Source organism: Engraulis encrasicolus, chromosome 10 (genome assembly GCF_034702125.1).
Source record: "Engraulis encrasicolus isolate BLACKSEA-1 chromosome 10, IST_EnEncr_1.0, whole genome shotgun sequence".
NCBI lineage: Eukaryota > Metazoa > Chordata > Actinopteri > Clupeiformes > Engraulidae > Engraulis > Engraulis encrasicolus.
Window position 1 is genome coordinate 44349143 of NC_085866.1, and position 14394 is coordinate 44363536.

The window sequence follows — 14394 nt, forward strand, 5'->3', positions numbered from 1 at the left end:
ATTTCCTGCTGGTCCCCTGCAGGTCCTCACCGCACTACATCCGATGTTTGTGCAGGGCAGGCTGCACTGCTGCTGCTGCTGACGAGCCTCGACCCGACCCCGCAACAGCTTAGGGACTCACATGCAGATATACATATACACACACTCTCTCTCTCTCTTTCTCCCAGCGGCGCACACACACACACACACACACACACACACAATGTGGGAAAACTTCACACATACAGACACCTATTTGGCCAATGTATGTTGTGCAAAGGGACACATGTGTCACAGAGTTATTTACAGTAATTATCCAGACAATTTTAGCCATTAGCACGCAGACGCGTCTGTATCATTATTCAATATTGAGCATCTCGCGCTCAGTGAGGCACATGCAGAGGCAGTCATGAAGCACTCCTTAAATATATACTTCAAAGCAATTATATTTACTCTTCCTACACACACACACACAAACACTCACGCACACACATGTATGCAGCATGCATGCCCTACCATTGCCAAGTGGTCAGGAACTGGGTGTTACTGAGTGACCTCCATCTCATGCCTTGTGCTTGTGCATGGTGTGCGTGCGTGCGTGTGTGTGTGTGTGTGTGTGTGGAGTTCCAGTCTAGTTTCCAGTACCAGAAATGATAATTCACACCATCCACTAGTCACGTTTCGATAAAGTATCAGACCGGTCGACTTCAGACCCAAAGCAATAGCTGTTGAGTGGCTAGTGCAGTGTGCGTACAGTACATTGTTGCATTTGTCAGCATTTGTGTGTGTTTGCCAACATTTGCATGCGTGACTCAGGCACCCAGAGCAGCGGCCTGTCTCGAGGCAGAATCGAAACGAAACCCCACCTCGTCTCGTCTCGTCTCCGGAGCCGAGCCGGGCCGGGCCCGTGTTAAAGACACGGCTGTTAACAGCCAGATTCCATTTTATTTTTATAGCGCTTTTAAAAGGGCTCCCGCGCAAAGCACTCCGCTGAAGTTCAAGGCCCCGACTAGGGCTACGCAGCCAAGATTCCAGCAGGCGCGTGGTGCGAGGTGGTGGTGGTGGTGGTTGAAGGGAGGTGGTGGCAGCAGCGTTGTTGGTGTGGGTGCTCCCCCATGATATAAATAACAGATCGCCTCAGCTGGGTATTTTTCCGTTTTGGATGCACCGCCGTCGTGCGAGTCAGGCGACGCCACATAGAGCTATTGCACTGACATAGTGTAAAAGCCCCCAGATATACTGGAGATGGATCCAAGTTGGGCTTTCCCAACAAGTGGCTTCAGAAAGAATGATTATCGTTTAGTCTTTATTTGCTGAGTAACTGTTAGAAGTGCCCTCCAACCCCTTGTTTGTTGCTTAACATGTATGTGTCTGTGAAAAAGAATGCCATGAACAGCTTTTCGGCATAGATGGTGGCTTTTATGATGACTAACATTCTATTTATTTCGAAACCAATAGTTCAGTGTTGTTCGTGTGGGTGCTCCACCGGATATAGTTGACATATTGGCTCAATTTTTTTCTTTTTATTATAGTGGGATGGTGTAAAAGTCTACAGATATAGATGGATCTACGTTGGGCTTTCCCAGCAAGTGCCATCAGAAAAAGTATTTTAAGTGCTGACTTGCACTTAGCAGTACCCTCCAACCCCTTGTTTGTTCCTTCACATGTATGTGTCGTGAACAGCTTTTTGGCATATAGGATGGTGTTAATATATGCTGCTTTATGATAGTATTGTCAAACCAATAGTTCAGTGTTGTTGGTGTGGGTGCTCTCCCAGATACGGATTGGCTCAGCATTTTTTTTTTGTCCTTTCTTTTTGGATGTGCCGCCTTCATGCTAGCCAGATGACGCCAGCTATTGCAGTGGCATAGTGCAAAAGTCCCCAGATATAGATGGATGTAAGTTGGGCTTTCCCAGCATGTGGATTTTACAAAGAATGATTATAGTGAGCCCTTTATGTATTGAGTAACTAGTAGCAGTACCCTCTAACCTCTTTTTGTTTTTGTTTGTTGCTTCACATGTGTATAGGTATAGTATATGTGTCCGCAAAAAAATATCAGCAATATTTTTTGCCATATGACTGTATGAATCTATGATGTTTCTTAGATGCCTACGTATCAGACCTTGCCAAATATATCACACCTTGCCTTGAAGTGTTGCCCATCCCTGATTTGGTTGGTGGATGTGGTGTCAGATAAGGCGCACAGCAACTCCACAGTTGGCACTCAGATAGGGTCTTCCCATACACTCTCTGATGACCACCTCACACACATGCACATTGTGCACACATTTTTCATTAAAAAAATTACTGTGCATGTATCAAAGTGTGTCCATGTGTGTGTGTGTGTCCGTGTGTGTGTGTGTCCGTGTGTGTGTGTGTCCGTGTGTGTGTGTGTGTCCGTGTGTGTGTGTGTCCGTGTGTGTGTGTCCGTGCGTGTGTGTCTGTGTGTCTGTGTGTCCGTGTCCGTGTCTGTGTCCGTGTGTGTCCAGTGTGTGTGTGTCCGTCCAAGTGTGTGCTTTAGAGCAAAGAGAAATGTCATTATATTGTTGTTATTGTTGTTATATTGTTGTTATTGTTGTTTTCCTGACATGTCTTGTGTTGTGGTGTTCTGTTCTCCACAGATCCTGCAGCAGGAGGACTTCAATAAGAAGCCGGGCCGCATGAGTAACAAGCCCATCAACTTTGACGTGGTGCTGAAGCTGAGCAACGCCAACATGCAGGAGAAGGCCTTCAAGGTAAGCCAAACTCCTCTGTGGCGCACACACACACACACACACACACACACACACACACACACACACACACACACACACACACACACACACACACACACACACACACACACACACACACACACACACACACACACACACACACAAGCTGCTCCACAATGATCTCACACACACACACACACACACACACACACACACACACACACACACACACACACACACACACACACACACACACACACACACACACACACACACACACACACACACACGTACACGCGTACACATGTGAGCTCCTCCGCAATGATCTTACACACAACACACACAGACATATCCTCTTTAGAAGCATACCATCTTTACATTGCATGTCATATGTCATGGATTTTGTATTATATGACCACACAATACTCAAAAAAACTCAATGCTTAAATATACTAATAATACTCTATGATGTAGGGGGCCTTCAAGATGAGCTGAGCTCCTACACACGCACACACACACACACACACACACACACACACACACACACACACACACACACACACACACACACACACACACACACACACACACACACACACACACACACACACACACCATGGTATGGATTATGTGTGTACGACGATCATGTATGCAACACTGACCAACATCACAGCAAATCAATATCTGGAGACATCTTGTCTGTAAGATCCGCTCTGACCCTGTCCCCTGTATTCTGGAAGCAAGAGATAAACATGTATGTGAATATTTGCGTTATTTCGCCGTGCGTTTTTTGTCGTGCTCTCACAGAATTTCCATTCTGCTAGGTCCCGTTAGGCTACCCATAGCCCTAAATGAATGATTGAGCATTAGTAACGGCTACCAAAATAATAATGGTGCTGCCTATGTAACCATTTATTATAGGATGAATAGTGCTAACTGTTTGCAGTGCCCTGCAACATCTTTTTTATTTGTTTGTTTCCTCACATGTGTAGTGTATACGTACCTACCAACCAAAAAACATCACATACTGTATGAATCTTTGCTGCATCTTTGATCACTAACATTACAAATATATCACACCTTGCCTTGAAGTGTTGCCCATCCCTGATTGGTTGGTGGATGTGGTGTCAGATAAGGCGCACAGCAACTCCAGAGGTGGCACTCAGATAGGGTCTTCCCATACACTCTCTGATGACCACCTCACGCACATATGTACATACAGACAGTACTGAATGTGTATACTAAAATAGTAATGGCGCCACTCATGCTACCATGCATAATGAGATTGATACAAGCAGTAGAGAGGTGCTAGATTCTTGCACCATTCATGATGCATTGTGGTGGAGTACCAACCATCATCAGCTAAATGCTTACAGAATTGTGGATTGCATTGCAAGTAAGATTTCTTGATTACGTTTCTCATGCTATAACCAAGAGTACCAAGAGGGGTTTTCCTCTATTTTGGTGGAGTGACACATGGAGTCTAGCCTTTCGAGCTACATAATAAACTTTGGGCAGCAAAGACGCTGTACCATGGGGCAGCCATGGCCTAGTGGTTAAGGAGCTGTATCCATCTTGACCAGTGGCCTATACTACAAAGCTGGTTCAGAATAAGTTAACTTAAAAGGTAAATCATCTAACACAAGAGCCTGTAGTCCTCATTTTCTTAAGAAAAGCTCTTGCATTAGATGATCTACCTCTTAACTTAACCTTAACTTAACCTGAGCCAGCTTTGTCGTATAGGCCCCTGGATGTGTAGTTAATCTGTCTGTGTACAAAGACATTAGCGTATGTATGTCTTTATCCACTACATACAGATCTGAAAGTACAGACGTGTACTGTACGTGTCACTTCGATGAAGCAATCAAGTCTTTCTGTTGTCACATGTCACAGTGTAGCCTCTTGACCAGTCTGGCTCAATCTCAGCTATTGTGTGTAGTGTACTTTAGCCTGTGTTGTCTCCAGTGCGGTTAGTCTAGTCTCCAGTATTTATCTCTTTATCCACTCTCCTTCCAAAGCCATTGTCTGCTCATCCCCTCCATCAACTTCCACCCATCCCCTCGTTCTCACCCTCTCTCCGTGTCACCCGTCTCTCTTTAACCCTGCTGATTGAGTGAAAGGGGATTGAGGGCAGGGCCGGGCCGGGGCGAGGGCTCACAGTAGCTAAAGGCAGCTCAGAGGTGCGAGATTGGCGAGGTGGGGGGGGGGGGTGAGAGAGGCCACTCCCCGCGCCGCTTCCAAGAGGATTGCCGCCGCCGAGCCTCGCACGATTATCCCCTCTCGCACGGCTGGTAGCACGGCTCCCGTGCCAGCTTTGCTTTCCTCCACCGCCCATCCACAATACCTCCCTCCTCCTCCTACCACCTGCCTGGGCTGCCCCCTTCCTGCACCCAGGCTGCAGCCCCACCCCCCACCCGTTGCCCGTCTCTTCACCCAGGCAGGGCAAGAGCTTACCCTAGCTGGCGGCTTAGACGGGGGCAACTGGAGGCCACGGGTAGGTGCCTACGCTATCGCGACTGACCCAGGCCAAGTGAGGGGCGAGACAAGCTCAGGATTGTCCCCCTCACCCCCCCCACCCTTTAACTTAGCACCCATCCTCCCACCAACTTGCATAAACACAACACACATAGGCAGACGCGCACGTACACGGGTCACACACACCAGATTTGGTCACCAGGCAGCCATTCTTTCGAAACACACCCTACTCTGTTATGCACACGCGGGCGGGCTCGCACAAACTCACACACACACACACGTGCCCAACAATGTCCAGTCTTGACTGTCAGCAGTAGCCACCCACCCTGAGGCGCACACACACTCATTCAACTCAAACACATACAGTGGACATGCACCCCTCTTACCATCACACACACACACACACACACACACACACACACACACACACACACACACACACACACACACACACACACACACACACACACACACACACACACACACACACACACACACACACACACAGTCCCTGGACGCTCATGCTGCACCATCTAAAACACAGACACACACTCCAGACTTTGAACGTAGGGCGGCAGGCAAGCCACCCACCCAACCAGCCACCACCCTCAGCCATCCTCAGCCAGCCAGCCATCCAGCTAGCCAGCCCCACCCATCCAGGCACCCAGAGGGAACTGCCCCACGTCAGCCATCCACACAGCCCGCCCGCCCGCCCGCCGCTGAACTTCACACCCTCTCCGAGCCCGCGCGGCTCAGGTCTCAGCGCGTGTCTAAAAGCGGTGGTGGGATTAACGCTCCGTGGTAAAGGTGCCAGGTGCTGCGCTATAAGCCCGGCGTTAGGAGCGACGTGTCAGCAGGCCCCCTGGCCGAGCCGTTGGGTTGGGTTGGCCGAGCAGAGCACCCAGAGGCAGCAGGTGACAGGTGTGGGCCCCTTTTAAGCTGATTGGGAGGCCCAAGCTGTTGAGCCGGGCGCCCCCGGACATCCAAGCCAATGACCCGCACCACCTACCATGAGGCCGTGTGTGTGTGTGGTTCCCTGCCTGTCCACCAAGCCTGCCCTGCCTTACTTGTGTGTGTGTGTCATCATGTGGCCTGGCCTGCCTGTGTGTGTAGGTGGGTGAATGCCACCATGAGGTGTGTTTGTGTGTGTGTGTGTGTGTGTGTGTGTGTGTGTGTGTGTGTGTGTCAGTGTGTGCGTGTACGTGTGTGTGTGTGTGTGTCTGTCTGTCTGTCTGTATGTCTGTCTGTCTGTCTGTCTGTCTGTCTGTCTGTCTGTCTGTCTGTCTGTCTGTCTGTCTGTCTGTCTGTCTGTCTGTCTGTCTGTCTGTCTGTCTGTCGGTGTGTGTGTGTGTGTGTGTGTGTGTCTAAGTGTATGTGCTTGCTTGCCCACCAGCCTACTTCACCTGCCACACAGGACCCACCTGGAGTCCTCCTGCCTGTGTGTGTGTGTCTGTGTCTATGTATGTGTGTGTGTGTGTGTCTGTGCACGTGTGTGTCTGTCTCTCTCTCCCTTGCCCACCAGCTTACCTCCCCTTGTGTGGTTGCGTGCGTGCGTGTGTGCGTGTGTCTGCCGCCCTTGTCTGCTCTGCCTGCACTCTCCCAGCATCTTGCCCTGCCCCTGCCACTGTGCCCAGGCTTCCAGGAACAGCCATTGTCCGCTTGGGCGGCTGGGCGAGCGAGCGAGCGGGCATGTGTTGTGGGATTACGATTACTATGAGCGATGGCACAGGGCTGGAACGAGTCTAGCTGCACGCTGGCCAGCCATAACCACACATACACACAAACACACTTAGACTCCCTCCTCCCTGTCTCATTCTTTTTTTGCTTTTTTGCTCTATTTACTTTCTACTATTTCTCTGTCTCTGGTGCCTTCATCAGACATTTTATTATTAATAAAATGCATTATTTTATGCATGGATTTATGGATCCTACTTAGCAGATGCTTTTATCCAAAACGACTTACAAAAGAGGCCATAAACAAGCTACAAACTTGTACTCTGGAAATGGCCTTTTTTACTGGTGAATAAGTTGAAGTTTTCATATGTGCTTTGAGCACATACTAGGCTTTTAACCTGAGCAATGTTTATTTGTGTGCTTTTCCAGGACGGCCTTGTTGAGCAGATCTACGATCTCATGTTGGAGTACTTCAACACCCAGGCCTGTACCATTGGCTTCCCTGAGCTGGCTCTACCCACCGTCATCCAGGTATGTGACCACCCCTGTCACCAACCATTCACCATTACCATCCCCCAAGCAATGTAGTTGCTATCCCCACCGCCTATGTCGGCTAGCTATGTACAGTGAGTCCAATAAGTATTTGATCCCTTGCTGATTTTGTTGGTTTGCCTACTAACAAAGACATGATCAGTCAATAATTGTTATGATAATATGTATTCTAATATGGAGAGACAGAATATCAAAAAGAAAATCCAGAAATTAACTTAAAAGAATATATATTAATTTATTTCCATTTCATCGAGCAAAATAAGTATTTGATCCCCTGCCAACTGATTACAGTTCCGGGCCCACAGACCAGATGAGCACTTCCGATCAACTTGTCACCTGAATTAAAGACACCTGTACATACTAACATGCATAAAAGACACATTGAATCAGCAGAATCAGTCCATAGTATGAGTGAATCAGTCACACTCCAACCTCACCAGCATGGGAAAGACCAAAGAGCGGTTAAATGATATCAGGGACAAGATTTTAGATCTGAACAAGATTAAATGGGCTGCAAAGCCACAAGAAAGAGACTGGGTATTAATGACCCAGCTGTTGATGCATTTCTTTCAAAATGTGAGGAATTCAAAATTACTATCCATTAGGCTGTCTTTGGTTCTGTACAAAATTTGACCTTTTGTAGGGATTTGATAATCAAGAGAACAGGAAGAAAGCACCCTAAACCTGTACGGGGTGAACTAGGCAATGATATCAAAGCTACTGGGACCAAAATCACTGAGAAAACTACTGGTAGCACTTAATGCCACAGAGGTTTAAAATCCTGTAGTGCACACATGGTACCTCTACTTCAGAAGGAACCTGTGCAGTCCCACCTGAGGTTTGCCAACGGACATCAGACTGGTTTAGGATATGATAAGGAGGTGCTGTAGTCAGATGAAAACAAAATCAAGCAGTTTGGCATTAACACAATTCAATGTGTTTTGACAAAGAGTACTGCTGTCTATGATCCCAAGAACACCCTCCTCACCATCATGCATGAAATTGGTATCATTATGGTTTGAGGGTGTTTATCTGGCCAAGGCACAGGACGACTTCACATCGTCAACGAATGGATGGAGGGAGACATCTAATGTGCAATCCTGAGTGCAAACGTCCTTCCCTCCACCACTACACTGAAGGGTGGGCCATTTTTGGATCTCCCAACATGACAATAATACACAACATGCAGTCAAAGCAACGAAGGAGTGGCTCAATAAGAAGCATATTAAAAATTGTGAAGTGGCCTAGACAGTCTCCAAATATTAAACCTATAGTAATTCTATGGAGAGAACTGAACCTCCCATTTGCCAAGCTACAGCCACAAATTATTAATGTTTTAGAGATAATCTGCAAAGAAAAATGGGCAAAAATATTTTCAACTGTATGCACAAACATTGTCATCAACTAAAAGAAGCATCTGACCTCAGTGCTAGACAACTAGGGCTTTGCCACAAAGCACTTTATCTTCTTAAGCTAGAGGGGTCAAATACTTATTTGCCTAAATTAAATACAAATAAATTAAAATATATTATTTTAAGTTATTTTCTTGAATTTCTTTTTGATATTCTGTCTCTCCATGTTTGAATACATATTATCATAAATTTATAGACTGATCATGTCTTTATAAGGGGGCAAACCGGCAAAATCAGCAAGGGATCAAATACATATTGGACTCACTGTATCTGTGAAGGTGAAAGCCCACCTGGGAGGCTGCAACTCCCATTGTCATTGTGACACAGCACTCCACAGCACACAAGTTTACATTGCACACAGCGAACTTGCTTTCATGCCTCACCCATGCAAGCCCCCAATGGCGCTCGAAGGGAGCAGTGCGGCAGGAGGGTACCATGCTCAGGGTACCTCATGGAGGAGGATGGGGGAAGAGCAATGGTTAATTACTGCCCCAAACAACCAGGCGTGTCTGCAGTTGAACCGGCAACCTTTGGGCTGCAGTTGAACCGACAACCTTTGGGCTACAAGTCTGACACCCTAACCGCTTACCCATGACTGCCCATTTTACCTAAATTGCCCTCTACCCTCCATCTTCTCTTTTCTCTCACATCCAGTCGACTGAACCATCTTAAATTGCTTTCCTTCAATCTGGCACACAAATATTGTGTGGATCTGGTAAACTGTTCTCACCCCACCTCCTCCCCTCACAACCCCCCCCACCTGGCCCCTCTCCTTTGCCAACTTCGTCCGCACCCGTGGTGTCTGCGGATGGCTGGCTGGCTGGCTGGCTGGCTGGCTGGTGGTGGAGCAGCAGTATGGGGCTTGTGGAGCCGAAACGTGCTGCTCACACGCCCACAGTCCCTTCCGCACTTTGAAGAGCTATTTGTGAACCACGTCGGGCCCCCTTTCTTCTTCTCTTTTCTTTTCTTTTTTTCCCCCTTCCCTCCAGCCGACAGGCCATGGCAACTGGCCGCATTCGCAACAGGCAGGCACAGGCCCGCCGCTTCTCTGGCCAGTGCGGGGCCCTGGGCTCTGTCTGCCTGCCTGCTGTGTCTCTGTGCCTTTGAGCTAAATATATACCAGTGGGGCGCGTGATGAGAGCCCACTGCACACCCCACCCATCTCAGCAGAGCACCCACCACTGACCGAAGCGGGAGGTGGCTGGCCCCACACTACACCACACAGCACCATGCCACACCAGACCAGACTCAGGTTTGGAAAGAAAACTAGACAGAGAGGAAGATGGATAGAGAAGATGAGAGATGGAGTGCCGATGGGGTAGAGAGAGAGAGAGAGAGAGAGAGAGCAAGGGAGGGAGAGAGAAAGGGAGAGAGGGAGGGGCAGGGGTGAGTGTGAGTGCCTGCCTGCCTGCAGTCCTCTGGTGGCTACGTTGTTTTTTTATCACCCTGGCAACTGCCCGGCCCACATCCTGTTTGAGTGGCGCCCAGCCTGGGACGTCCAGCTCCCTCCTCTCTTTTCTCTCTTCTCTCTCGCCTTTTCCTCTCTTCTTTACTCATCTCCTCTCCCCTGCTCCTCTTTCATCTGAGCCCTCTCTGTGTCTCTCAGTTGGTCTCTGTCTGTATTTCTCTGTCTTTCTCTCTCTCTATTTCTCTCTCCCCCCCACCCCCTCTCTCACTCTCTCCCTCTCTCTCTCTCTCTCTCTCTCTCTCTCTCTCTCTCTCTTCTCTCTCTCTCTTCTCTCTCTCTCTCTCTCTCTCTCTCTCTCTCTCTCTCTCTCTCTCTCTCTCTCTCTCTGTCTGTCTCCATGTTATACTCTTGCCAGCCAGGAAGATGGAGGAGAGAAGCCTGCCGCCACTTGCATTAAAACCCTCGCGCTAGCTGGCTCTCCCATAGAAAAGAAACAGACACTGAATGTTTACACTTTGCTAAAATGATTTAACGGGCCATTTGAGTGTCTGCTCGCACAGGGCTTCGCTTGGCTAATACATATTTTAAGCGTTTGCCAGTGAACCCAGGCAGAAAATTACAGCTGCTTCAATGCAAAAAAACCCCAAAAAACCTCAGCACTCCAACCTTCCGAAACAAACGCAGGTTCCCACCCTCCTTGTTGACAAAAGTTCCCAACTGTCCGCATTTAGACACTTGGACACACACACGCAACAGGCTGTAAGCAGTGTTGTTTTGTTGTGGGAAACGATGATGTATTGCAACCTATACTCTGTCTCCTGACTGTGCGTTGGGTATGTTATTTCGTTTTGGAGTATTTCATTTTCATGTCCCGTATCTCTTTTTTTGTCATTTCTCTTTTTTGTCATCTTTCTTCTTTTCCTTTTATTTTACCCCTCTGTTGCTACCTCTCTCCATCTTACTCAATTCTCCCTCCTCCCTTCCCCTATGAAACTCAAATTGTTACCTGTCAAACTCTCAAATCCCCCCACCCTCCACTGCCACCAACTCTTCTTTCTCCCCTCCTCATCCAACTTTTCTTTCTTTCTTTCTTTCTTTCTTTCTTTCTTTCTTTCTTTCTTTCTTTCTTTCTTTCTTTCTTTCTTTCTCTCTTTCTTTCTTTCTCTCTTTCTTTCTTTCTCTCTTTCTTTCTTTATTTCACTGTGTCCAGCTGAAGACCTTCCTGAAGGAATGCAAAGTGGCCAATTTATGCAAGCAGATCCGCCAGCTCCTGGAGAAGATACAGGAGAACAGCAATCACATGACCAGCCGGAGACAGCGTGCCACGTTCGGAGTGGCCGACTCAGCCGCTGTGGTGAGTGACAGGCTGTGTGAGTGAGTGTGTGCGTGCGTGCGTGCGTGCGTGCGTGTGTGTGTGTGTGCACGCACAGAGACGGTGTGTGTGCATGTGATTGTGTGTTCGTGTATATGTGTGTTTGGTATATCTGCCGCAACGGGTGGCCGAGTCAGGCCACCCGTTCCTACAGGCACCATGGATCCACCTTCACGGCAATAGGCCTACCTACGCCTGTCTTTCCCATTCGCTTGCCTGTCTGGCTCACCCCCACCACCAAAACCAACACCAGCACGCCCCCTCTCGACACTCCTCCCCTCTCCGCACCCACACCCATCACATTGTTTACCGCCCTCCCTACTAACCTCCCAATGCACCCCGAGCACACATTTGCATCCGCCTCCAAACTTTGTACACTTTCCCAGTGGCTGGCTGTCTCTGTCTGTCTGTCTGTCTGTCTGTCTGTCTGTCTGTCTGTCTGTCTGTCTGTCTGTCTGTCTGTCAGCCTGCCTTAGCCCCCCACCAAACTCTCCCAACTCTTCCTCCTCTCCTCCTCTCTCCACTCCCATCACCCATATTGTCCCCCTCTCCCTCCCTCTCTCTCTTTCCCTTTCACCCTTCCTCTCTCTCCCTCCCATCTGCCTCGAGCATGCTTTTGCATTCTCCGTCACCACCACACTTTGCACAAGTTCGAAGATACACTCGTTTATTTATAATTTGCCGCGCTTAGTGCATCCTCCCTTGTTCTACGGCTTGCCTGTGACGCTGCTATTTTTACAGAGAGAGAGAGAGAGAGAGAGAGAGAGAGAGAGAGAGAGAGAGTGAGAGTGAGAGTGAGAGTGAGAGTGAGAGTGAGAGTGAGAGTGAGAGTGAGAGTGAGAGTGAGAGTGAGAGTGAGAGTGAGAGTGAGAGAGAGAGAGAGAGAGAGAGAGAGAGAGAGAGAGAGAGAGAGAGAGAGAGAGAAATAGAGACAGACTGAGAGAGACTCTGGGCTGCTGTTGTCTTCTTTGCTCGATAAAAGGTCGTCCAGGCAGCCACTGTTGTTACAAGGAATAGTGCATTTTATACATTTCCTCAAAGGGTCTGTAAAAATCTATGATTTTTTTCACTTCTGCTGTGAGGAGAGGAGAGAGGGGTTTGGTTTGGGTAAGTGGAATGAAAACATTTTCCCTGCCTTGAACTCTCCTTGAAATTTTTCCTTCAAAAAAGAAAAGAAAAAAGTGTGCGAGAGAAGAAAGTACAGTGAAAATGGGGAAAAAAAGGTTAAGGACAGCTGTTGCTACAGTTGCCTGACCTGACGAACCCAGACGTGGGCAGGGAGCATATTTATTTTTGTTAAGAGAAGGAGGGGGTCGGACGGAGGGAAAAATCATTTAAAAATGAAAAACGGCTCGCCTCCGCCACCCGTCTTCACTGCACCCTGGCCAACCCAACCCAACCCAACCCAGCCCAGCCCAACGTTACCCAACCCACCCCTGCAAAGGCTGCGCTCACCACCCCGCAGCCCTGCACAGGTGTCAGCTGGCACACACACACACACACACACACACACACACACACACACACACACACACACACACACACACACACACACACACACACACACACACACACACACACACACGCACACACACACACACACACACGCACACACACACACACACACACACACACACACTCAGTGAGCAAATTCAGATATAGAATAACTGCAAACCCACTGCTGTACAGCTACAACCTCACCCCTCTCTGTTAGAATGTTTGTGTTCGTGTGTGTTTGCGCGTGCCATGGTGGATTGGTCAGTCTGTCTGCCTGTCTTGTCTGTCTGAATATACTCATGCAAAACTAAAGACCTCTCAAGACAGTGAGGTGATGAACTGGAGCATGGGTAAAAAACACAAGAACAGCAACAATGAATGAATGAATGAATGAATGAATGAATGAATGAATGAATGAATGATGCACAAACAAATAAACAGGAAATGCAGACTTTTGTCTGAAACGTTCAACCATTCACTACCTACCACACTGCACGTAGGGTTATGATGAGTTGCATTGTGTTCTCCTGTAGTCCCTATGAGGGGCACTAGGTAGTAAACAGGTACAGGTAAGGGGAGTAGTGTCAGATAGAGGGCTGTCCACAGGAGATGGAGATGGAGTGGTGGCAGATATTAGCCTGATTCTCATCAACTCTCAAATCTCTTCAAGACTTGATCTGACCAAGAGCATAACAATTAACATTTCCCAAACGGCATGGTTGACCTGCCTCCCTTGATTTGCTACTGGTTGTTTGCTTCCCGACAAAGTGGGAGGGGTTCCCGATTTTTTCGGAGCTCAGAATCGATGTTTGTATTGCTCCTGGCCTGACTTAGAAGCAACACTGAAGGTGTTGCATCACAAGGAGGAGGGCCTGGCTGGGGTTCGTGCGAACGATGACGGAAGGAGACAAGAGGAGTAGGCCGCAAAGAGGGAGAGGTGTGTGGATGAGGAGGGTGGGATTGGGTGAAGACTGGTGATGAGGGGAGAGACGGAGAGAAGAGCAGGAGGCAGCTAAGAGGGACAGAACAACAACAGCAGGAGAAGGAGGAGGAGGAGGAGCTGGAGGAGTCGGACACCTATGCTGAGAGGAGGTGGGGGGGGGGCAGTATACACTGGCGACGAGGGAAGGAGAGGGAGAGGGAGGAGAGAGGTGTTGGACGCGTGGGGAGGAGCAAATAAACGATGAGGGAAGGAGAGGAGGAGGAGAGGAGGAGGCAGCAAAGAGGGAGAGGGGAGAGGAGGTGTTGGACGTGTGGAAAGGGGGGGGGACCGAGCTTGTTTCCGTTGCAATTAGCAGCCGTGATGGCTT

The 14394-nt window shown here is 48.6% G+C and overlaps 1 protein-coding gene across 1 annotated transcript in view; it reads left to right on the plus strand.

The window, feature by feature from the left end:
* Nucleotides 1-14394, plus strand: part of noc2l (NOC2-like nucleolar associated transcriptional repressor) — a 59140-nt gene that overhangs the window by 17048 nt on the left and 27698 nt on the right. The window contains exons 13-15 of the mRNA XM_063208984.1: nucleotides 2602-2715; nucleotides 7273-7374; nucleotides 11426-11569. Of these exons, the coding sequence (XP_063065054.1) occupies nucleotides 2602-2715; nucleotides 7273-7374; nucleotides 11426-11569 (360 nt within the window). The remainder of the gene's footprint in view (nucleotides 1-2601; nucleotides 2716-7272; nucleotides 7375-11425; nucleotides 11570-14394) is intronic.